The sequence below is a fragment of the Copadichromis virginalis genome, linkage group LG16, assembly GCF_057382275.1.
Source record: "Copadichromis virginalis isolate Kocher_CV1m ecotype Utaka linkage group LG16, C_Virginalis_male_GT1.1, whole genome shotgun sequence".
In the NCBI taxonomy this organism is placed as follows: domain Eukaryota; kingdom Metazoa; phylum Chordata; class Actinopteri; order Cichliformes; family Cichlidae; genus Copadichromis; species Copadichromis virginalis.
The window spans coordinates 9010545-9035041 of record NC_140633.1 but is presented as its reverse complement, the minus strand read 5'-3'; the positions used below and the strand labels follow the sequence as shown (position 1 = coordinate 9035041).

The 24497-nt window shown below is 41.4% G+C and overlaps 1 protein-coding gene across 3 annotated transcripts in view; it reads left to right on the top strand.

The window, feature by feature from the left end:
- arhgef49 (Rho guanine nucleotide exchange factor 49) overlaps positions 1 to 24497 on the top strand; it is a 70400-nt gene that overhangs the window by 31247 nt on the left and 14656 nt on the right. For all 3 annotated transcript variants that reach the window (XM_085435149.1, XM_085435148.1, XM_085435150.1), the window contains exons 2-3: positions 17101 to 17248; positions 21360 to 23002. In XM_085435149.1, the coding sequence (XP_085291275.1) occupies positions 21420 to 23002 (1583 nt within the window). In that variant the 5' untranslated portion in view covers positions 17101 to 17248; positions 21360 to 21419. The remainder of the gene's footprint in view (positions 1 to 17100; positions 17249 to 21359; positions 23003 to 24497) is intronic.

Genomic DNA, 24497 nt, shown 5'->3' with positions numbered 1-24497 from the left:
TGACAGCTGATCAATGGCTCTTCATCCTTTTCATTTCCAGTCCCAACACCCACCCGTTCAGCCCCACGTCTTTGTCTGTGCTACTAAGATACATCCCTCCAGCTCCATCTTTTCATCGCTCTCATCCCTTCTTCCTCCAAACCCCTGCTCTTCTTTTCTCCTGTTTCCTTGATGCTGTTTTGTCTTTTATGTCAACTGAAAGACTCCTCTCCTCTCCTCTCCTCTCCTCTCCTCTCCTCTCCTCTCCTCTCCTCTCCTCTCCTCTCCAGTTTAAGCCAGTCATAAGTGTGTCCTTGGCTTCCTGGGGAGCAAGAAAAGGGGCTTTACTTCCTTCCCCCTCCCCTGTTCATTTACTCCTCCTCTCACTCTCCCTATCTTTAAAAAAGGTGTTAGTCATGTGATGACATCCAGAAAAGCTTCAGCACATACAGATCCTCATAGGCGCCTGTAGGAGCCAGTCAGTCGATAATCAGGGCTCGATGTATCTCTGATGGAGCTGACAATGAGCTGACAAGAAAGGCTTAGGAAAACACTGACACCCCCCACAGCAAGGTCAGGGTTCAGCATTGATCCGGTGAAAAAGAGGCGATTGCAAGAATACATGGCTGAATTTAAAAGCAGTTTGTCTAACGTTACAGAGTCACAGAGTTTCGTTTCTGCCATGTTTTCTCCGACTGCTTGGAAAGTCGCATCTTCCAAGTCATTTCTGATTCACTGAGTCTGGCCAGTATTGTAACAGGGGCTCTTTTGCAAAGAACCAGATTTTCAACACCAGAACTTTGTAGTTTTGATATGAAATCAGTTTGTAGTCCAACTGCTGCTGACTAGTTACGCTTCAGTAAGCTCTGGTTGCAGTTCATTTGAAATAAAAATAAAGACAAATGAAATTAAATAGGGGGAACGGTCTGCAACCTATATGTCTCCAAGTATTAGGAGCCTAGTATTCATATTAATAGCATATAATTACCTTTGTCAAGCAAGTTATGTTTTTTTGGTCTGCCAGCCTGCCTGTAAACACAATAGCTCAAAGTTTTAAATGATTTCCGTTTAAAGAAATTAAAAATTTAAATTTTGCGTATGCGTACAAGGGTCTTCAAGGTCAACGTAATGATTTATTGGTCAAAAATTGACAAAAGGTCGTTTACCTTAGAGACTATGATTCTTAGAAGTGTGGTGTGGTGTGTTGTCAATATATAGAAAGTACTGTATTATCCTGTCTTCCTTCTCTCTCCCCAACCAATCATGGCAGATGGCCCCGCCCCTCCCTGAGCCTGGTTCTGCCGGAGGTTTCTTCCTGTTAAAAGGGAGTTTTTCCTTCCCACTGTCGTCAAAGTGCTTGCTCATAGGGGGTCAAATGATTGTTGGGGTTTTCTCTGTATGTATTATTGTAGGGTCTACCTTACAATATAAAGCACCTTGAGGTGACTGTTGTTGTGATTTGACGCTATATAAATACAATTGAATTGAATTGAATGACTATAAAGATTTAAAATATAACAAGGTAACTTGAGCTAAAAATGTAATAAGCTCAAGTTATTCATGTGCATGTAATTACAAATCAATTGCTGTTATTTACTTACCTCTTTTTATCTGATTTTTACTGCACTACAAGGACGGAGGTTTGTGCTCTCTGAGTGCTTCTTGTTTAAATTTTAAAACTTTTAATGCTTCTCAGCTTCTCAACTCCAAATCTTAAGAATAACCTTAAGTTTCTAAGACCAGCAGGGCATTATTGAAACATTTTTCCCTATTTTGATGTCAAAGAGGATTTTATTTTTTCTTTTCCAAGCAGCTGCCTGTAACAGAGTGGGTGAATAAAACATGGCACAATCTGTTTATCTTCCTCTGACTGACAGGATGATTTAGAAAAAAAGTGCTCTCTTTAAAAAAACTCTAACTGCCTTCATCATCAATGTCCATTCCTCTTTTTCAACATCCACCTTCGTCCTCTCTTATCCCCCTCTCTCTCATGATTCCTGGTGATTGGGAGGGGGTGAGGCATGCAGCCATCTGCTGCCCAGCAAATCCTCTCCTGCCTTATCAGCCTTAATTTGTTTATTAACGCCACTCCTGGGACAGCAGCGATACCTCTATCTCTCTTATCCCATCAATCTCTGCTCATCTTCCTCTCTATAGTCACCTAAGCTCTCCGCCTCTTTTCTCCTCTGTGAGCTTTTATCAGATGTTCCTCTTCCACTCAGTTTAGGCTCTTCAGCTCTGCAACTGTTTGCTCCCTTTATTTTACCTGGTAGCATTCATTTTTTCTTCTGTTTGTCTACGTCTGCCTTTTTCTCCCAGAAGACAGATTGTAGGAATGAGGTCAGAGACTGTGTGTTCGTGTGTCTGTGTGCAAGTGAGCATATGGATGTGGATATGAATGTAAGGCGACTGTTGAGGTTTTGTTTATGTAGGTGTTGCTCTTGCTGATGTCATTATGATCCCCTGCAGAAAAGACAACGGACACAGGAACATACCCTGGGGATAGGTGTGTGTGTGCATGCGTGTGTGTGTGGACCTTTCATTGAACCTGGCTACTGTCATATTGTATTTCTATGGAATCTATGTTTGCCCACACTACATCACTAGATAGTTTACTTTACTGCATATTCTTTTATCATATTTTCTTGCCTCGGGAAGTAATTAGAGATTAAAGGTTTACTCTAGCAACTCCTAGATCTTTGGGGACTGCTTTGTTTTCCTGGAGCTTAGATATTTAGCTGTTTTTTGTTATTTAACTCAGATGTGAAAAACGAGAATTTATGTATATTTTATTATTTGGTCAGCTACTTGATACTGTTTAGTAACCTTTAAAAATCCCGAAACACACATACACAAAACTGTAACTGTAACTTTAAAAATGCAAATAATTTGTGAGTAGTGCGAAGTATTTTATTACCAATACAGGAGAAAATCTCTTCAAGTGGAACTAAAATTTATTTCAATAAAATTAGATTTTGATATTGAGAAGACACAAAAAGTGGGTGGGGTGGTTGTGGGTATCAAGGGTCTCACAAACAACACATTATTATCCCACAAGAGATTTTGAAAAAGGAAGTCTGATGGAAAATGTCTGCTTCTTTGATAAAACTGGGAATTTAACATGTGCAACTGTCAGCGTCCAATTAAAGTTGAATGGGTGTGCACTGATGAGTTGAAGCTTAACATTCACTGTGTGGATAGGCTGATAAAACATTCATTAATTTAAAATACTTTGGCCATGCAGTTTGGGGTGAACTTTGGTACCACTCTAATGCTACAGTTTTTATGAGCTTCTGGCTGCAACTGCAGCCGAGGCTTACGCTGCTACTTTGTTTCTCAGCGAGGGAGTAAAAGCAGCTATCCTGTTGTGCTTTTTCGCTTCGCTCATGTATGACACAGACATTTATGGTTAATTCAACTTTTTTTCTTATGTCACAGTATTTAGTTGGATGACAAAAACACTTATAAACAGTGTTTATAAGCACTTAACAACAGGATGATGTATACATGTAACAATGATATATGTATACATATAAGATAAGATAAGATAAGATAAGATAAGACTTTATTAATCCCACAGCGGGGAAATTTGTGCGTTACCTCACCTGAGCTGAGGTAACACACAAATTTCCCCGCTGTGGGATCAGATAGCAGAAGAAAAATACAAAAAAAATACAAAAAAAATACAACAAATACAAATAAGTAAGATAATGCACTATATACAACAGTATGTTATTATGGATAGAGAGTTGTAAAAATGTGCAAGACATAAATGTAACTATTCTACCATTACTATTACTATATAAGTAATAGATATCTATAAGTATAGACATGTACACACGCACACACACATGTACACACTAAATGTACATATGTATACATATACATACACATATACCTGCACACGTCCATACATATAAAAGGTGCATTATGCATGAGTTGTGACCGTCGATGTCCACAATGTCCAGTGACTCATGACTGAGGAGCTAAAGAGTGTAACTGCATATATACAGTACTGTGCAAAAGTTTTAGGCAGGTGATTAAAAAAATGCTGTAAACAAAGAATGTTTTCAAAAATGGAAGTGCGACTCATTCATTTTCATCAAGCAACAAAATGCAGTAAATTAACCAAAGAGAAATTTAAATCAAATCAAGATTTGGTGTGACCACCCTTTGATTTCAAAACAGCATCAATTCTTTTAGGTACACTTACAAACAGTTTTTGAAGGAACTCGGCTGGAGAACTAACTTGGAGAACTAACTACAGATCTTCTGTGGATGTAGGCTTCCTCACATCCTTCTGTCTCTTCATGAAATCCCAGACACCCTTGATGATGTTGAGATCAGGGCTCTCTGGGGGCCATCCCATCTCTTCCAGTACTTCTTGTTCATGTTTATGCTGAAATGAGTTCTTAATAACTTTGGCTGTATGTTTGGGGTCGTTCTCATGTCTCAGAATACATTTGGGTCAAATAAACATTCATTTATATTTCTGAAAGCATTCTTTGTTTACACCTGCCTAAACCTTTTGCACAGTACTGTAGACTTATTTGTCTTCTTTGCAAGCTACATATAATCCTGTTTAGTTTTAGAAACAAAGTTTAACCTGCACACTGTTTGTTTGATGTTGACATGGTCAAAAACATACATGTTTAACCTGTAATTTTAAAAAGAGACATTTAAGGGAGATAGTACGTGCATTGATTTCATTGGTCAATAATTGAAGATCCAAATTGCACTAAACACTGAACATTGAACATACACTGGATTATACACATATATATATATATATATATATATATATATATATATATATATATATATATATATATATATATATATATACTGGAACATATTGGCTAAAATCAAGTGAATTGGAAATTATGATAAATATTGTTTTAATGTATGTGCTGTATGTGTGACCGACATGAATGAAAACATTAGTTCATTAAAAACATGGTCATGTAGCTATTTCATTGACGGGATGTAAAATATTGATTTAGCCTTCACGTCTCAAAAGTAAAGCCATCGTGACAGTGGCGTAAACCTGCTTTCAAACAAAATCCTGCAGGTGACAACTCCCTTGAATGAATTACGGTTGTAGCTTAACAACAACATCAAATACTTTGGCTACGCCGATCTTTTGTATAAAGTTTTTGTAGGTTGGTGTCTAGTTGGTTGTTCAGCTGTTGATTGGTGGTCACGTTTTACCTGCATTTCTGAGCTTTGAATGAAAAAATGGAATAAAATGTGTCTCGATGAAGAAGACAGTATCCTAGGCTTTTACCCGTTTCATGCTGGAGTAGTCTGCAGCTTGGGTGTGCCTCTCAAAAACAAACAACTAAGGAAGATGATGAAAAACTGGAAGAATCAACAGCGATAGCTGGCAGTGCAACGTGGGTTCAATGCACTGTTTGTAGTCTGTTATAGATCTGAGAGTACTGTGTACTCCTCACAGAAACAAAGAACGCAAAGTTGTTTTGTTCTTTTGATTCCAAATGGTGCATCAGAGTTGCAGCCTTGGGCAAGCTGTCTCATGCGCAAACACTAACTCATTAATTCTCTGCATCACTTAAATGTCAGCATTTCCTCCCTGCTTTACACAAAGCTTACTTATGACATCATGTTCTGTCTCTGTTTCTTGGCTCTCATTTGTTCATTCATCATGTAACACAGATCAGCAGTGATGATGGGCGCGCTTCATTTCTCCTCCTCAGAGGGAAAGATCTCATGTTCATCCAAAATCCTCTTTGTAGATCAGAACTTTAAATTGCCACACGGGTTCATAATCACCGTAGTGCAGCTTCCCAGTTAAAAGGGATGTACTGGAGTTTGATCTCGTATCTGTAGGGTGTGTGTGTTTGTGTGTGTATGCTGAGCCTTCACATACCTGTGGCTCTAAAGGTTAGCTTTGTATACCCGTGGTTATGGATACCATCAATTTGAGAGATCTGTGACGCTCCGTGAGTCAATGGGAGAGGCTGGCTGTGGCATGATAGAAAGCCACTCTGCTGATTGGCTAACACACACAAACATATATATATGAAAATAGATCTTACCTTCTTTAAGCTTCACTCTTGAGTCTGCCTATTTTTTTTATCACAGCTTATTTTCCTCTGCAATCACCAGGTAATTACATGGCTTGTTGCTTCATCAATTAAACATGCGCGTCTGACACGCAGACTTACAGTGTAGCACAATATTGATCACACCATTTTTTGATATGACAACACGAGTAAAGTGCTGACTATTTTCTAATAGAGATTGTTATTTTAGCTGTTAGTTATTGTCTTTTTATTGCGCCTTGATTCTCAGAGGCAGCAGGCTCTCTAGAAAAGAACACTGTTTAAATGAATAGTGTATAAAATGTAATTAATCAGCCCTTCGATTTGATTTAACGCAGAGCCCTGGATATAACACAGAAACACACATATGCAGCAGATGAAACTACAAGGTAAAGACCAATCAACAGGCAAAAAAATCCAATAAAATAACACAGTAAAGCTAAACAGCGCCCCTTTAAAGATAACAGCCAGTGCTTTTTTCTCAGTGGAAACCCGTCTCGTATCACTTCAAAGCGCCAGTCTTTCCAGATCATTTTATCTTTATTACAAGCCCTCATATCACACGATAGCTGCGGTCATCATTTGCATTATTGCTCCTTTGAACTGTCTCTCTTCAGCGGAAAAGACTTCCTCTTTTGTCCTCTTTGAATACGTGCACATCTGCTGTGCGGCTCATGGAAAACCTCATGCAAAAGAAGCAAAGTGTTTGCTCTCAGGTCATCTGCCGCCTGTATTATTCATCTGCAACATTTCCACCTCCCAACACATGAAATATGAATGAGACCGAGATGACCTGGAACCACTGAAGACGCAGTGCCCAGCAGGGCAGTTTGACTTGGAGGGGCGCTTTAATGCCACTCTGCAACTTATATTTGATGTTTAGTAATGTTCTAAACTCATTCAAATGGATAAAGATTTTTTTGGACAAAACCGCCAAGCCAGTCAATTTGGTGGTCAAACAGTGTGTCTGCAACAAACAGGGTGATAGGAGATATGTGCTATGTAAGAAGAAGCTTAATGGAGAATTTCGCCAACTAAAACTAACTAGTAAAAAACTGGGGGATAATCTCTTTGCAACAGTCCTATCAATTATAACAAGACATGCAAATCGAGGCTCAAATTGCATCTACACCCTGCACATAGTTGGAGAGGAGCAGGAAGATACGAGTATCTGTGCTCAAGGACTTATTTTTTGCAATATTTTCACTCTAGCATTTTTATCACACGTTCAAATTTGACAGCCAGCATCCTTCCTGTGCCCATTGTGCTGCCATCATAATCAAATGCATTTTTTTTCACTTGCTGTTAAAACGTTTTAAAACCATTTCCCGCTGATGCTCGGCGCCCAGCCGGCCTGCTATAAAAACAAAGTGCACTTCTTATTTTTACATATGTAGCCCAAAATAACCGTTTTCAGATTCCTGCGGAGACGAGCACTCAGCAGCTGTAGTAAAACTTCTCTACTGTACAGCTCTTCATATCTCCAGAGACCTGTAGTCCACACACATACCACAGTCATTCTGCCTAATTAGGGGTACTCTTCCACACTTCCACCTTTTGATGTTGCCTGTGCTCGGAGCCTCGCGGGCTCCCCCGCCCACTCCCTGGCCTCCCCTCCCTCTGATGAGACTAGTAGTATAGGTGTTGCTGACAGTGCCCCCCGGGTGGTGCCTCATTAACCCACATTTCAGTGGCTGATGGTAAACAGAGAGCCGGGGGGGGGGTTTAGTTTGTTTGTGGGAATGCGTCTGAGATGTAAAATGGAAATGCTGAACGATGCTTTTGAAGATACTCTTCAGCTTGTGCATACCAGGATGTTTTTTTTTCTTTGAAAAACCATTTATATTTATTTTACATCACCCAGTTCCCCATGTTATTGTCAAACTAGTCTATTGTAATGATGTATTCATTTACAGCTGGAAGCTGGAGCTTAAAGATTGGAAAGGCATGATTTCTGCTTATTCATTCTAAATCCCTAAGTGGAAAAAGCCCACAGGATGCTGCTTGGCTACTATTAAGCCCCAAAACATTTAGTTAAATAAACAAATCCACCGTTTGAAAGTCTTTGAAGAGGTTAAATGTTGTATCGTGTTGCAATCTGTATCTGCAAGCCTACAGGTGCCATTTTCCCATTCGTCACAGGTCATCATTTCTCTTTGCTGATGAGATGGAAGCAAACGTAGAGTCTTTTTGCAGCTTAACTACCAACAGTGTAGTCTGAGGTGTGGGTGGGTCATGCTAGTATCAGCTGGCACAGCTTTAAGCTTCTAGCTTCAAGCAGGGTAAGGATCAGTTTACAGAAGCTTGGCTACCTCCTCCTCACATTTCTAGATGCTTTTTTCCTCTTAATCATGTAGTTGTCACCCCCAGTGGGAGCTGACTCAATTGCACATCTTACCTGGAGCCTCAAAAGAGATATTTTATTTTCAAAGAATTATGACACATCCAGTCGTATTTGATGTGGAAAACTGGTTGAGATTCCCTTGAAAGAATACGTTGAAGCTGGAAGAAGAAACTGGAAAACACTCCACTGAAAACCTCTGTGGATTAGAGCTGATGTTTTTCTTGTTGTGTGTTGTGAGTGAAACGATTTGAAAGGACCGAGGTGATGAAGCTGATTCCCCAGGACATCACTGCTGAAAAGCAGACTCCTTTTCTAAGTAGTGTTTGTTTACTGTTGTTTTACCTCAAACCTCATGATATAGCGCAAGAAAATTTTAAGTAATGATATTTCTGATAATACAGAAAAAAGTCAACATTTTCTTGCTGCAGCATTTAAAAGTAAGTGAAGGTTATTTAATTATAACACGGCAATAAATCTTGGGCAGAGACAGCACAGTAGGTAGAGCACTCACCCCATGATTGGAAGCTCAGGGGTTCAAATCCACCAAACAGCTACCCTGAGGTACCCCTGAGCAAGATACCGTCTCTACGCACTGCTCCCCGGGCGCTGTATTGGTGGCTCCCCACTGCTTCACAGGGTGAATGGGTTAAATGCATCCATCCATCCATTTGCTTCCACTTATCCTTTTCAGGGTCGCGGGGGGCGCTGGAGCCTGTCATAGGGCAAGAGGCGGGGTACACCCTGGTCACCAGTCTGTCGCAGGGCCAACACACAGGGACAGACAACCATTCGCACTCACATTCACACCTAGTGGCAATTTGGATTATCCAATTAACCTATCCCCACAAGCTGCATGTCTTTGGACGGTGGGAGGAATCCGGAGTACCCGGAGGGAACCCACACAAACACGGGGAGAACATGCAAACATGTGCGGCAACAGTGCTAACCACCGTGCTGCGTTGGGTTAAATGCAGAGGACAAATTCCCTGGGGGATTAATGAAGTGTACAAAAAAGCCACTTTTTACTACAAGCCTCATCCAAGCACTTTTGTCGCTTTGTGTAACATTAACACACACTTACACTCAGATTCATGCATCAAGGGCCATTTGGGATTCAGTATTTTGCTCTAAGAATACTTTAACCTCCTAGGTTGTGGACATCACATTTTGGGTTATTTAGGGCCTGATATCCACTTACGAGGACATTATACTGCTACTATTCTAGAAACATTTTAAACGACTATCGTCATATGTGGCTCTCATTTTTCTTAGAAGCAAAAATTTGGTAAAAAATAAAAATCTGGTAATTCTTTGTTTTTACATTCATCGGGTCCCAATCAGCCCAAATATCAAAGAGAAAATCAAAATGCATGCCATGGAAGAGTTCGGGTCTTAGGAGGTTAATATGCAAACAGGAGTAGTTTGGGAATCAGACTGCAGATCTTCTAATTTTTAGGTGACCCGCTCTACCGCCTGACTCACAGCCGCACCAGTGATACAGCACAAGCTAAGTATAAGCACACAAGTAGCCTGGGTAGTGTTTTATCTTGAAATTTAAAGTAAAAGTACAAAGTTTACATTTTTTACACTTTAATTTAACAACAACTAAAGTTACTTAACCTTAAGCCTGCATTATAATGCAGCTAGCCAGAGCAGCTAGCCAGAGCAGCTAGCAATGCTCGTCGTTTGTTTACTTTTGGGTTGTACATCATCAGCTGCTAGCATCTCCTCCTTTGTAGCCTGGTTGTACATATGTTTCTGCATCAAGTGGTTTGTTGTTTCCACCTTCAGCAGCTTTTCAACCGTTTTCTTGCCTATTTTTTAAAGCACTGTGCTTTGTTGAAGGTTGTAGAGGCTCCCTTTATAGGTATTGAATCCTCACCTGAGGCTCTTGCTTTCAGACATGATATGACATTATGACACTTTGTGATTACATGAAAATTTATACTATTATTATTGCGATTGCTATGATATGGCACAGCAGTATCAAACATATTAGCAACATACTTATTGTGCTGTTTCTTTACAATTTCAAATTTTTCCCCTAAAATGGGATTAAGAGGTATAGTTTCTTGAGAGGATTTCAAGTCAACAAATTACATTAAAATGTGTTTGATTAATATTTTGTCCTTAAAAAGTTGATCCAAATTTTCTGTAACGGTTCAAAGTCCACTGCACATGTTCTCAGACAGGAAAAGACTACGTTTTCCACGAGGCTGCTCACACTCAGTTCCATCCAGACCCTTATCTTCTTTCTGTGATTAGAATTTCTTCAGCCTCCCTCTTCATTGCTTTAATTTGCATCTAAAACCATTTAGTAAACTAATCCTTCTAATAGAAGTAAATGTATAGACTCTGATCCCTCAGTGCTCTTCCCTCTTCTCTGTGCATCCTCCCCCTGACAGGAGAATGAGAGGCACTTCACTTCATTAGGTTACTAGTTTCTTATTACCTGCTGAGCCCCGCGCAGCCCTCGTCTTGCAATGTGTGTGTGTGCCCTGTCTGTCTGTCAAAGCAATGAACTCTAATAGTCTCAAATGTAAGGTGACTCATCTGGAATGAGCCATTGTTCTTGATTACAAATAAGACTGGGACCTCCATTATTTATTTCTACTGTTTTTATATATGAGAAACACAGTATATTTGATTTTCCATCATATCAGATGAAAAAAGTTTTAATTGATTCATTTTATATTCATTTTACCACACAGATTGCACTGAAACTCCTTTGTGTTCATGCCTCGAAATGCTTGCCTGCAAGTCAGAGTCTAAAATGAAACATTTCGATCATGTTGTTAGAATTAAGTTCTTTTTCCCAGATGAATTTCCTCTCTGGCTCAATCTTGCTTGTGTGCATTAATCTAAAATTGAAATGGCGGTCAGATGTTTCTTACGTAAGACACTGCAGATAAGCATCTCGATCAATGGACTTTAACGCAGAGGCCAGATTGCTCTGGAGGATTGAAGCTTGCTGTGAATCGACAGTTACAGGGATAGAGACGTAAACTGGTGGATCAGTGCATGGCTTACAAAGACAGAGGGCAGGCGAGCAGGAAAAGCATCACATCCAGGTCGCTTATGCAAAACTAGAGGCACATATGATGAATATTTCAAAAAGCAATGAGATGTGTTTTGTTTTAACTCAGCCTGATTCATCACTGCCTCACAGTTGAGCTGCAGTTTGTTTAAAACGATTGCTGATTTGCCTAAATGTGTAAGGAAACTGTTATCGTGCCATAGCTTTCTTTATTTAGACAGACAACTTTTACCCAACCACCTCACCCACTTAAAAGAGGACAGAGGCAGTGATATTGTACACTTAGCATTTGGTGGTGATTTATTACTTATGAGCTTTCTCAGACTGCCTCACATTTACAAAGTCTGCTCCCTTGGTCACCGTGGAAGTCATTGTTGTTGCAGGCAGCTGTTATTGCGGCTTCAGAGGTCTCTAAAACGGAAACCAGTCGGTCGTATTTCAGTGCTGCTTGTGAGTGCTGCCTTTGGGCTCGTGTAAAGTGAAATATCACAGCAGCCGCCTGTGTTGGAGCTGTATTGGAGTCTAGGCTGCGTGCTGGCACACAGTGTGTGGACAGCAGTCTGCCATTTTCTGCCACACGCTGAGTTGCAAGCGCAGTGTGTCTGTACATTCAAGTGCATGTGCACTCCCACGCATTTGAAGTACTCTAAGGCGCTGCGCTGGCTTGGCTTAGAAGACATGAAGATATATTTGAATCTGGCTTTGTCTGTTTTTTTTTTAATCGTTTTGTGCACAACGTTTTTTTTACTTTGTCAAAACAATCTTCGTGCAGTGTCTTGACTCAGCGCCACAGCTGATGTGAAGCGCAGCGTAAAGGACAACAAACACAAACAGATCTAATTGACTGTGAAAGTTGTCTTCAGAAGTTTACTGCCACAGCGCATCCAGCAATGACTGAGCTGATTTAAGTCGCTGTTTTTCAAAAGCATCTTCCAGATTTTCACATTCTGCTCCTTAGGTGACTGTCAAAAAGCCTAATTTTGAAGTTTTGAAACCAGTTTGGCCAGTGCGCACAGAGGTAATCGGAAAAAGTTGAATTTATCAGTCTCCATTTGTCTCACCGTGTGCCCTTGCTTGGCCTCGCTGTGCGCTCTGGCAAGTCTGTCACTCTCCTGCGGTGCCTTCCTGCAGCGCTTTCCAGCTGTGCTAACGCTGGCTTGCCTTCATTTCACACAGCACAGACCTTCTGATTCAGACACCTGCTGAGACGCAGCACACTTTGGCAGCAGGTAAACCTTTTCATGCCGTGTCAGGTTTAAGGGTGTTTAAATATTGTTTTCCCAGTCAGCCCGACCACCTCACAGAACGCTTGAGGGAATCTTTTCATAGTTTTTTTAGACACCATCAGGACGTGAGGACCTTGATGTAACTTCCGTTTCTGAATGACAAATTTAAGTAAATTTTCTTAATGCCTTAAGTTTCAAAGTTAGGTAATTAAATCCACGACAGCAGCAGCACCATTACCCTAAATGATTTTAGCATGCTTGGAATGTGTAGATTTTGTTGATATCATTAGAAACTCCTGATTTCTAAAGGCTGGGCATTGGTATTATATTGGACTACAATATATATTATAGCTTTTATGACGCTTTTCTGACCCACTACTTTGCTTATAAACCTAGAATAACAGTATATATTAATTCTACACCAAGTCAGCCACAATATTAAAACCACTGACATGTAAAACTCTGATCATCTCGTTACAACACAATATTGTTTTAGGAAACCTTAACTGCTGGCATTCATGTGGAAGCTACTTTGAAAATCTAAGCACAATCTGCCTAAAGACTGTTGGAGATGAAGCATTTGCCCTTATTTGATGAGGCTCTCCCCAACGTCAGTGGACCTCCTCAGCCCAGCAGGACAGTGCACTGGACATTTCCCAGGAACAGCTCGACAAAAGATCTAACGCACTGACCTGGCTTCCAGACTTCCCCAATTACAATCCAATCGAGCATTTGTAGGATCTACTGGAACAAGCACAATCTAAGGAAGGCTCCATCCGGCAAACCACGGGACCCAAAGGATCTGGTGCCAACGTCCCGGTGCCAGATACAGACCGCGCCCTAGTGAATGCCCCGATGGGTCAGTGCTGTTTTAGTGGCACATGAGGGACCTACAGTGCTCTAGTGTTTTTGCCTATTGGTGTGGAACATAGCAAAGGCACAAAGAGTAAAAAAGGGAGCTGCCAGACTCCCCAAAATGTCAAATCTGTAGCTGCCTGATTTTTGATGGCAGAATTTCTTGCATCTTGTGGATAAGGTTTGCAAGAATGAAAAGCTAATTATGCTGGAGTCTGAGCTATCGCCCTACTAGCAGTACAGGTCTGTAAGCAAAGAGTTTTTAGGACGCCTGCTGCAGTGTATTATATTTAAACCCTGAAAAATCTAGTCACAGATTCAGTGCTAACTGCTTATTATTCTAATTCAGTCAAAATGAGGCCTTAATTACTGACAGGAAGTGTTTTATTGTGTTATGATGCATTAGAGGCACATGTGACAAAATCATTGTAGATTTTAAACCAGTTTTGTTAGCTACATTTAGCTACATCTTTAATGTTTTTTAAAAACCATTGGCAAATTACTGGAATACACCGGGCAGGGTTGTGTTTAGTTCGGGCTTCAATGTGGTCACTGGAGACCAATCACATCTGCTTAGGACAATGCTTGGAATCCCACCAAATGTGGCACCCTGCTCTGGGTGGTATAAATTATATGACTAACAATGTAACTCAAATTTTTGGCAGAAGTTGCATTAGATTGTACAGAGCAGATGAGGAGGGCACGGAATAAGATAAGAAACTGCACAGTGAATACAGCCAGTTTTCAAAATAAAAGACTCAGGTGCAGACTGTGTGCTTTGCCTCTGCAATGCTCCTGTGGTGCTTTAAGCTAATATTTGTGTTGTCTTGTGCTGGATAAACTTTTATTGTTGTGTTTTTTAAAATAGATCACTCTTGTCAGCAGCAGGGATCCTGTTTTCCCTTTTTTTGAATCAAGATGGTTCTGATTCCTGAAAACATGACAGCAACCAGAATATGTTTACATCCTTTAATGTATCTGTTTTGTGATGAACTCATGGCATTTTCAGGAAATGTGAGCACTGAGGTGTGTGAATTAGTGTCAAGCTGAGAGGTTGCCAGACAGGCACACACATATATAAATAAACACACAAAGATGGACACACACACATAAATACACACCTGCACACAGATCTGGATGAGATAGACAGGCACAGTCTGCATGTTTGTAGGGAACACTAGGAGGTGTCAAAAACCACGAGCACATTATTATCACCTCTTCTACTACCGCACAGGATCTGAAAGACATCCAGCCTTCATCATTCAGACACATACGCACACACACACAAAGAAAGAGAGATGAGTAATAAGACAGCCTACTCTGTCTGCTCAGAAACACTTCTGCATAGTTTAGGAGGTTCAGAAGCACCCATGAGGAGAGGATGAATGAAACGGGCTGGAACAGCAGGGAATTGGCTCAGTGATTTAAATGCTCGCTGGATAAAGACAGAAAAAAGAAATAAATAAATGGGTCACTTCAGTCAGTGGCGATAACCAATTTCTCATTCCCTTTCTGTAAAGCCTATCGGTTTCAGTGGGATTGTCAGAGCAGGGTTATTCCATGAGCAAAAAGGCAACGAGAGAGGGAGTATGTGTCACCCACTGTTTCGCAGTACTGAGCTTAATTCTAAGCATTCAAATCTGTTTGAAATCTCCACATCTGGGGAAAAACAAAATGTGAATGAAAAAGCTGCATCATATTTGCCGGGAGGACCAGGAGCCTGTGTAGAGGGGGAGTGGGAGAAAAAAGGAAAAAAGGGCGGATCTACCCAAGTCCCTGCCAATCATCCAGCACTCCTGGGATGGAGGAGGGGAAGTGTGGGGTGGGGTTCATTTCTAAATGACAGCCACTTGTCACAGCTTTGGAGCCAAAGCACTCTTCACTTCCCCGCATCCTGCAAGGGGCAAGGGGGGGAAAGGAGACTGGGTGGGTGCTAACGTCAGAAATCATGTGACCTGAGCTTTGCATGAGTCTCTGGTAGATTTTCTCATCATGTGGTTGAAGATGGTGGAGGTGGATGGAGGTTTAAACAGAAGAGCTGGGGTTTAACACAAGGTGGGCCGAGGCTTTTTTCTGTTTTATTAGACTTTGTTCTGCATCAGGCCTGCAGATTCATTCATCCCAGTCTTAGATGTGTGTTATCAGGTCAGTCTCTGTTGTTTTTGGCCTGTTGTCCTAGATTACGTTCATGTCTGCTGGGTAGTAGTAATGTATGGAATTTACGTCATTTGCTTCACTGCTTTTATTGTTAGCTTTACTGCTCAAAAAATACCCATTACTTGAAAAGCAACTGGAGGCTGGTGTAGTTGCAAAGTGTTGTACGGTGGTTCCACACTGGATGCTGAAGGTTAACTAAACTTTGAGGTGCTTTGTTTGGTATGTTGTTGTGTGCAGATTCAAATATATTTACATGATACTGTTGAGACTGTTTCTTAATATATATTGTTATGTCATTATAATAGTGTTTCTTGATAAGGGCCCACAATATTTCAGGATCATTTTAAATAATCTTATTTAATTTGATTAATCGTTTGTGTTTGCTAAATGGATATTTAAACTTCAAAGTTTAATTTTACACTGAGGCTTCAAAGTAGGTCCAACCAGTATGGGTTTCCTCTCTTACTACACTGTAACTAATTGCTATAACAATGCACAAAACTGCATGTCCGTCTTTGTGAATACGCTTGACTTTTTTGAATTTTGACCCATTTGAGAAAAAAATATAGACAGAAAGCTATTTCACAATAACACGGTACATTACCTTATTTTCCTTGAGTACACCTGTAATTTATCTGAGCAAAGTTATGCTGCTTCAGTTCCTCAGTTAGTTTGTTAAATGCTTAATTGAAGTCATTAATTTAGTGTTATGAGGGTTATTTCACAGTACTTTGAATCATTTTATAATAATACATTGTTTATTGAGATTACAGGAGCATTAAAATACCATTCTCATAATAAGCAAAGAGCTGACAGTATTAAACTGCTAAGCTTATATGTCACCCATCACAGTGATGTAATATTTTTTTATTGGAAGAACCTGTTTTTGCAGATTACAGTAGTTTAAGTGTAAAATAACAGTATGTTGCTGGCAAATCCAGCTGTCTGGACCTAACATTGTAAATTAACAGAAAAATGTTTTAAATTGTGATTTCTAATGAAAAATAATTACTGTATAAATTGTCCTTTTGTAAATATATATTTATATATTATATATATATTCTCCTCAGAGTGTTTTTGAGGAAGTCCATGAACGACCCCTAACTGATTAAACACACACATGTTCTTGTGATGTGCGTAATTCAGGATGCTCTCTCCTGTCAGACGAACACTAATTATGTAATTGACTCAACATCTAATTCACTCTAAAAAGGAGGACTCGGTTTGTTTTACAGTATCAGGATACATCTGCTATTCAAGCCTGAAGTCTCTGATGCCCATTGTGTTTCTCTCCTTTACTAGCAGACCTTACATATAGCTGCACCTGGCAGAGCAATCGTGTTTTTTTACTCCAAGAGTTTATTATTATATTTAGAAATGGCAGCTTATTGATTGATGTCCTGTTTTTCTTGCTTTTCTCTCTCTGTTAACTTGTAGCTCAGGGCCACGTCTGTCTGGCTCATTGGACGCTCCAGACGGATAGCTGTGCTGAGGGGAGTCTGAGAAGAGGAAGCTGGGCACTGTGGGATCTGAGCCAATGACCTGTAGGAGGAGGGAAGCAGCATAGAGAGTTGATTAAAATGGGGTAAGTTTAGAAGATCAGACAGCATGCTGCCAGCAGGAACTGTTGGCTGAAACAAGAGGATTTCGCTCCAGAACTGATCCTTGCAACATGATGCTCACTGTTAGGTAAACTCTGCCCGATCAGAGTGAAAAGCAGATGTGCTGACAGCAGAATAAAGACACGCTTATAACACACTGATGATGTGTTTGCACATAGGCACAAATAGAGTTGTGGTCTTTTCACAGCAGCGACTTACTGCCATACACTTTATGTTTAATTGGAAAATCTTGCAACTCACAGAGTGAAGGTTTTATGCTAGATTTTCTTCAATCGTGCCAACAGAATGGGGTGCTGCTTAACTGAGCAAAAGAGCCAGAGAAGGAGGAACCTAAAGACCTTCAGTGTCACCAGTGGTTTAGACGCACAGTTTTGTGTTATATTAAGTAAAAGAGGATACAGGGATAAACTGTGTAAGCGACTGAAATAAGATAAAGTGACTCATTTTGTGTCAAATAGTGATATAATTGCTCTGTGTTTCAATAGGACAAAACTACTGACTGAAAACTACCGACCTTTGTCTGAATAATAACCAGATGGACATGGATTTATTTAGATACCTGAACAAAATATGTGGACCCCCAGTCTTAAAGTAGCCTCTTCTTTTCAGGTTTGAAGCACTGAAACTTGAATTTAAAGATTTACTCCAATTCACAAGAGGATTATCACCTAACACCGATGATGGCTGGTGAAGCCTTTCTTGCAGTTGAATTTCTTTCTGGTCCAGTCAGGGTGTGCACTGACTAGAGAAGCAACATCATTTTGACACAGGAAAGGGAGTTCCCAAATGGTGAATGTTTTTATAGGGAAGTTTTGATATTACAGTGTGACGGTATGAAGCATTTAAGTGGGTTAGGATGTTAAAGTTCGTGAGATTACAATTAGAAAAAGACTGTTCAAGTATGGCTTGTTTGGAAGGGTTTCCAGGAGAAAACCTCTTCTCTCTAAAAAGAACATGGCAAAGCTACAACTGAACAAACCACAAGACGTCTGGAACAACGTCCTTTAGGCACACAAGACCAAAGTGGAGATGCTTTAAGAGGCACAGTCTGGAGAAACTCAAGCACAGGATGTCAGCACAAATGCCTCTCACACACTGTTAAGCATGGTGGCGGAGGGGTGATGATTTGGGCTTGTTTTGCAACCTTGCATTGTTTGAGTTAACCATGAACAAATGTGAGGCCGTCTGTCTGACAGCTAAAGCTTGGCCCAAGTTGGTTGCAGCAGGACGATGCAGAAGTGCTGTGGTGAGACTGTAAGAAAACAAATACATGGAAAACTCAGTGAACTGAAAAGAAGAGAGGGCCAAAGTTCCTCCACAGCAATGTGAGATGCACACACACCTACAGACAATGTGAGGTATTCATACAGAAACTTATCAGGTTATCGCTGCTAAACGTGGTTCCACAAGCTATTGAATCATGGGGTGAACTTACAGGACTGCATGTATATGCCATTAATATTTGATTTGACTAGAAGTGACTGGCCTACTTCCAACTGGGAAATGCAAAACTAAATCAAATGTTCCTGAAATAGACACAGACCTTTTTGGCCATATAATTTTAAATTGAAGGACTCAGTAATACACAAACTGATTCATTAAATTGGAGATTTTTTTGTCAGCGTTCTCAGCAATGCAGTAACTCTGACACTGAATCCAATCATTTGATTGATTTATTTCCTCATTTTGAAGCTGTCCTCTCCGTGCGCTCTGCCATCATATCTCGAGAAATCAGCCCCTGTGCATGCTGGACATGGTGACTGATTTACTTCCCTGATGGTGGGGATGAATTATTCCTCAGTTAGCTTGGTGACAGAGGGAGCAGAGAGCGCGAGACCTCCAGAGAGCATTTACTCTGGCAGTAATTCAACCAGAGAAAGGCACAGAGAGAGGGAGAGGCACAGGCATGTCGAGCAGGATGCTCCCTGCTATTCAGACACTCACACGCAAGCTAATTTAAAGCCAAATTTCAGATTTCAGCATTTTTTTCCCTCACAGCTGAACTGCGCACATGCATATTGTATGTGTCTTCTAAGCAGAATAACAGAGAAGTCACTCTAAGGCATCACTTAGTTTTGCAAGTAGTGATTTAAAACTGATTATAGAAATAAATCTGTTCATTTTGCAAAAAGAAAAAACAATACTGGATTTCTTTTACTTTGGGATGCAAGTAGGTAGTGAATGCACATACTTAATAACGATCAGATCATTAATGAAAAGAGGGCGTGGTGCACAAGAACCTGTCAGCCAAACATCAAGGATATACAAAAAACTATCAAAATGATTCACAGGCATTAAGATACTGATCGGTGTAAAGCAACAGAACATGCAAAACCTACAAAAAGTGGACTTGAAATAATGTAATTTCCCCGGATCACGAAGAATGACTCAGCCACATGAAGTAATATAACAAACAGAAAAAGCTGCTCTTATTCTACAACAAAGTGTTAGTCAATTCGTCCTTCTTTGTTGCATGTTTGCATTATTAAAACGCACAAATCTACTTTCATTTCCTTTAAAAAGAAAGCGTTGCCTAAACCAGCAGGAAACAGGTTTACATGCTCGAGTGTGATTCAACCAGGAGTATTTTCTTACATTGCACTACATTTTCCTACATTTTTGTCATTGTCAGAGTAATCTACGTATGGGGATCCAAAGTGTTCAGGTAGCAGGACAGTGCATTTGAGATTAAATAAAAATGTAGTGTTACTTGTGCATGCGTGGTAGAGAAGCAGCATGCGACCTTGTGCAATGCATAACAAAAAATAGACAAAAGGAGAAGTCAGATATATCCGGCTTTAGATAATCACAGTACTTGTTAGTGCAATCACTCCACTCTTGTTTTCTTAATATGAAATATATAAAAATATCACCAGTCTCCTCCTTGTTCAAGATAAAGATAAAAGGATTATGTTTTTGTGAATGTGTGTCTTTCAGACTCTGCTGCTACAAGGATTCATTTTATAAAAACAGATTCGTGCTTTTTTTCTGTTTTTTTGAGCATGTTCATCTAATTAGCAGCCAACAAATAAAATCCGAGGGAAACCGCCCACTGATTAACTCGGATCGCAGGGCTGCTTACCTCTAACCATGTAAGGAATGGCAATTTACTTATTACCGCGAAGCCTCGGAGAAGCGTGGCGGCCTGTTCGTGCTTTAGCATTTGAGAGCATCTGAGTCTGGAGATGATTTGGATTTTATTATTCACATAATGCATCAGGGATGAGCCCTCTGAGTCCTTGTTTCATAACCATAGTCATAATCACAGCCATGACCCTGCGCTACTCACTGTGATGTAGACCCGATGTGAGATATGGAGAATGAGAATTTGTATTGGGCGGTGAACTTGCTATTTGTACTCATTAAAGAGAGCGACAGAGCCACAGTACACCCGGTGCCATCTTGCCAACTGTCTTGGCTGCTAATCTGCAGCTATACTGTCTGGTTAGTCTGAAGGAAAAAAGCAGAACCATCCGCCAGTGGACTGCCAGGCAGTTATCTTCATTACTGTCCCCTCAGCTTACTGCTTTCTCTTAACATCACACTCATTTCCTCTTCATCTGTCTCATCTTTGTCTCATCTACTAGGGTTCTCTCATTTTTTTTCACTATCCTCCACTATCTGTCTCTCAATCTCATGTTTTAATAGCCGAAAAGCCAGGCAATAATCCCTCTATTATTATTCTTGCCGCAGAGAAAGGAAAAAAAAGAAATATCCCAAGGGGGCAGATAGAACGCCATTTGTATGATATAAATGTGATTACTCTGGTGAACGAACCAGGCTTCAGAGACACTGTCTCTGTGTCCAGAGTTGTGGTCATCCAGTACATGTGGTCTGTGTAGTCGCCAATGTGGCTGAAGAAGACTGATCTGTACTAAAAGGTCATTTTACAATCTACACTGAAGAGTAATGTTTCAATTTTGAGCTGTGTTATGATAGAGGAAACATCTAAAGTAATGAAATTCACGTTTGAGGCTGTGAGCTAATGTTCCAAGATGTGAAGTCATTTTGTCAATTTCTTGCTTGGGTCCATGAATAAAGACATTCTGTCCTTTCTCGTCTTCATTGCTGCAGGCTGCGGATCTCTGTACCAGCTCACTGCACGTCTGAGGGCCGCTCGCTCTGCCCCGAGCCATGCCAGACGTGAAGCCTCCCCCGCCATGTGACTACCCCTCTACCTCCTCCGTCGCGGCCTCTGCCGGCTCCCCTGCTGGCTGCACCTCTCCGCTCGACCTCGTCATGGACGTGGAGCCCTGCATCGCCAACCTCCCCTTGTCTCCTGACCCACTGTCCTCCTTCCCCCGGCACAGAACCAGCGTCCCTCACTATCCAGGGTTTCATGGTCCACCTTTTCCCCTCATGGCCCGGTGTAACAGCAGCACCTTGCTTACAAACTTGGGGCTCAGGTACTGTTCCGGCCAACAGGGCGGTCTGGGGATGGAGCCAGGTCAGGGAGCAGCCTGCATTCATACTGGAAGCAATGGCAGCAGGCCTTACAGGAGTATGGAGAACTTAAACTGGAACACTCTGGCAGATTCTGGTCTGTGCTCGTTCAGCAGTGCTCCCTACAGGAGCGTGGACAGTGAGTTTATCTTACGCTACACCTCCACTAGCCACTGGTATGATGGGTCTCCAGACAGCTCCCATGGGCTGGCACCCAACCCAGAAAGCCTGGCGTTTTACCCTCGACCCGGACTGCCCAGGAAGGACCTGCCACTCTTCCCTCAGTTGCTGTTTCCAAGTGGTGTGGATGAATGGGATGCGAGGAAGGGCCTAAGAGAGAAACTCCGCCTTCAGAGTGCAAGGTCAGCTGTTGAGCCTCTGAAGCCCCTCCCACTGCGTCCTACGGTGTCCCCGTGCGCTGTACCCATGGAACGGGACAGTGGGCATCACGGGAAGTCAACAGGTCCTGTTTCCAGGCCACCCACTACAATGCGCATCACCAGCCCAGAGGAGATAAAACAGGAGGTCTTGAGGCGTTTACAGCTCCGTCGGCAGAATAGTAGCCCCAACCTGGCTCTCCACAGCGCCCCATCCACCCAGCAGGCAGTTAAGACATCCTACACAACAGACAGTATTTCAGGTAACAGAAGCAGATCAGACTCTACATTAGAGCCTCGAAGACCTCCTTTGGGACGCTTGCATATACCTACTTTTGAGGAGTTTAAGAGGATGCGGCAAATGGAGAGGAAGCAGAACCTTGAGTCCACAGTGGATGCTACACCATCTGAAAAACCTGTAGCTGACCTTCAGCAAGACCTAGGAGCATCAGATGGTGTGATAATCCTTTCAGACCCTCATTTCAAAAAGCAGAGAGAAAATCCCGAGGCCATCACGTCCTCAGAGAAACGTACATTCAACACTGTGAACGCTAACGGCACTGCAGCTCCCGCTCCCTCCTCCATCTCTGACACCAGCACGTACTCTCCCATCCGCACGGGGCCCTCTCCACGTTCACCCCTGCCGCCCCAGGGTGGCTCGGCCCAGGAAAAGGCCAGCAACGTAGGAGGGGATGATGGGAGTGCCAAGCGTAGGAGGAGCAGTCTGGAACCTGCTGGGTCAGTTCCCTTTCCGCCCAGCAGGGAGAAGTGGGAACGACCCTCCAGCTGCTGCCCTGCTCTTCTGCTGGACGGGACCGAACTGTCTAGCTATGGAGCCAAGATCTATAAGATGAAGGATGGTCTCATTGGCTCTGCACTGGACCTGATCAAGAAGAGGTTAGTGGAAGAGGCGTGGCAGGAGAGAGAGGAGTGCTGTGTATGTGTTAGTTGTTGTAAAGTTAAACTTAACATGTTGTCTATAGGTTAAAATACATAATATTGCATAATAGTGGTGGGAACAACCATGACTATGGAGTTGTTCCCTATTTGTCTGGCATGCACCTGCACACATATTGGCTCCATCACAACCAAAGATACATAATGTATCTAGAATATATCCTTATTTATTAGAGATCAAATGGTAAATGGTAAATGGCCTGTATTTATATAGCACTTTACTAGTCCCTAAGGACCCCAAAGCGCTTTACATATCCAGTCATCCACCCATTCACACACACATTCACACACAAGACCTTTGGGCTCAAGGAACAGGTTTATGATTAACTCTTAACTTGCAGTACTAGTACAGCAAAGTGTATTTTGTACATACAGTGGTGCTTACAAATAAGCACATTCTTTTAAAATCCAGTTAAATCTTTCTAATGGAGAAATTAAATCTCACAATATACATTATCCGATCCTTGTAGGGGCTTACAACCGCTGAAGTGTTTATCTGTAAAGTATATGCAGGTACACTTCCAGCGTTGTATCAGTGTATGCCCGTCCATCTGTTTAAGCCTGCACGTGCTGTTGTGTTATTGATTTATCTCAGTTATTGTGATAACAGCTGTCGGAGCTAACAGGGTTGGCTCTGCAGACGAGACTGTGGGCGGGAGCCTGGCATGAGGAGGCAGTGACAGACTGGAGGACGCAGACTTGTTGTTTCCCTGGTTCTCCTCTCTCAGTGTCATCTGTTGGCTAAATAAATGCAGGCTTCACTCCACTGTGGTTCATTCTGATCAAGGACAAACAAGGGTAGGGTGTGTTTTACAGCACTGGGCACCCATTTAGGTCTTCTTGCAGTGTAAATATTAGACCCCGAACAAAGAGCTGCTTGATAAGGTCAGTTGAGAAATATAAACTCCCCCCCACCCCCCAACTGCCTGGTTTTGCTAAATGAGAGATAGACGGTATCTTTCCCTGCCAGTCTGGACTCTCCGCTCACTGTCGCTCCTTTGTCTGCACTGCTAGAAAGAATGATGGATGACTGCATGAAGGCAGCAGAAAAATATCTGCTGCGTGTGTGCGATTGTATAGATACAGAATATGTTCAGTATGTAAGAGAGCAGAGCTGTAGTCTAAGGCTGCAACTAACAGTTATTTTACTTTATTTTTACGATCAGGCTTTATAGACTATAAAAGCGTGAAAGATGCTCCAAGTGATGCCTTCAGCAGGCTTGTTTCTTTTCCTTTAATCTTTATAACAAGACCAGTATTAGCTAGCAGCTCAGTGGTCCTGCATTTGGTCGCACTGGTTGTGAGCATTACAGCTATTATAGTTATTCTTTGTTAGTTTGAGTCTTTTGAATTATGATTGTATTTATGACCAATGCGAGAGACAAGTTTTAAGTTAAATTAGTATAAATATTATAATATAAGCAGAACTTTTTGA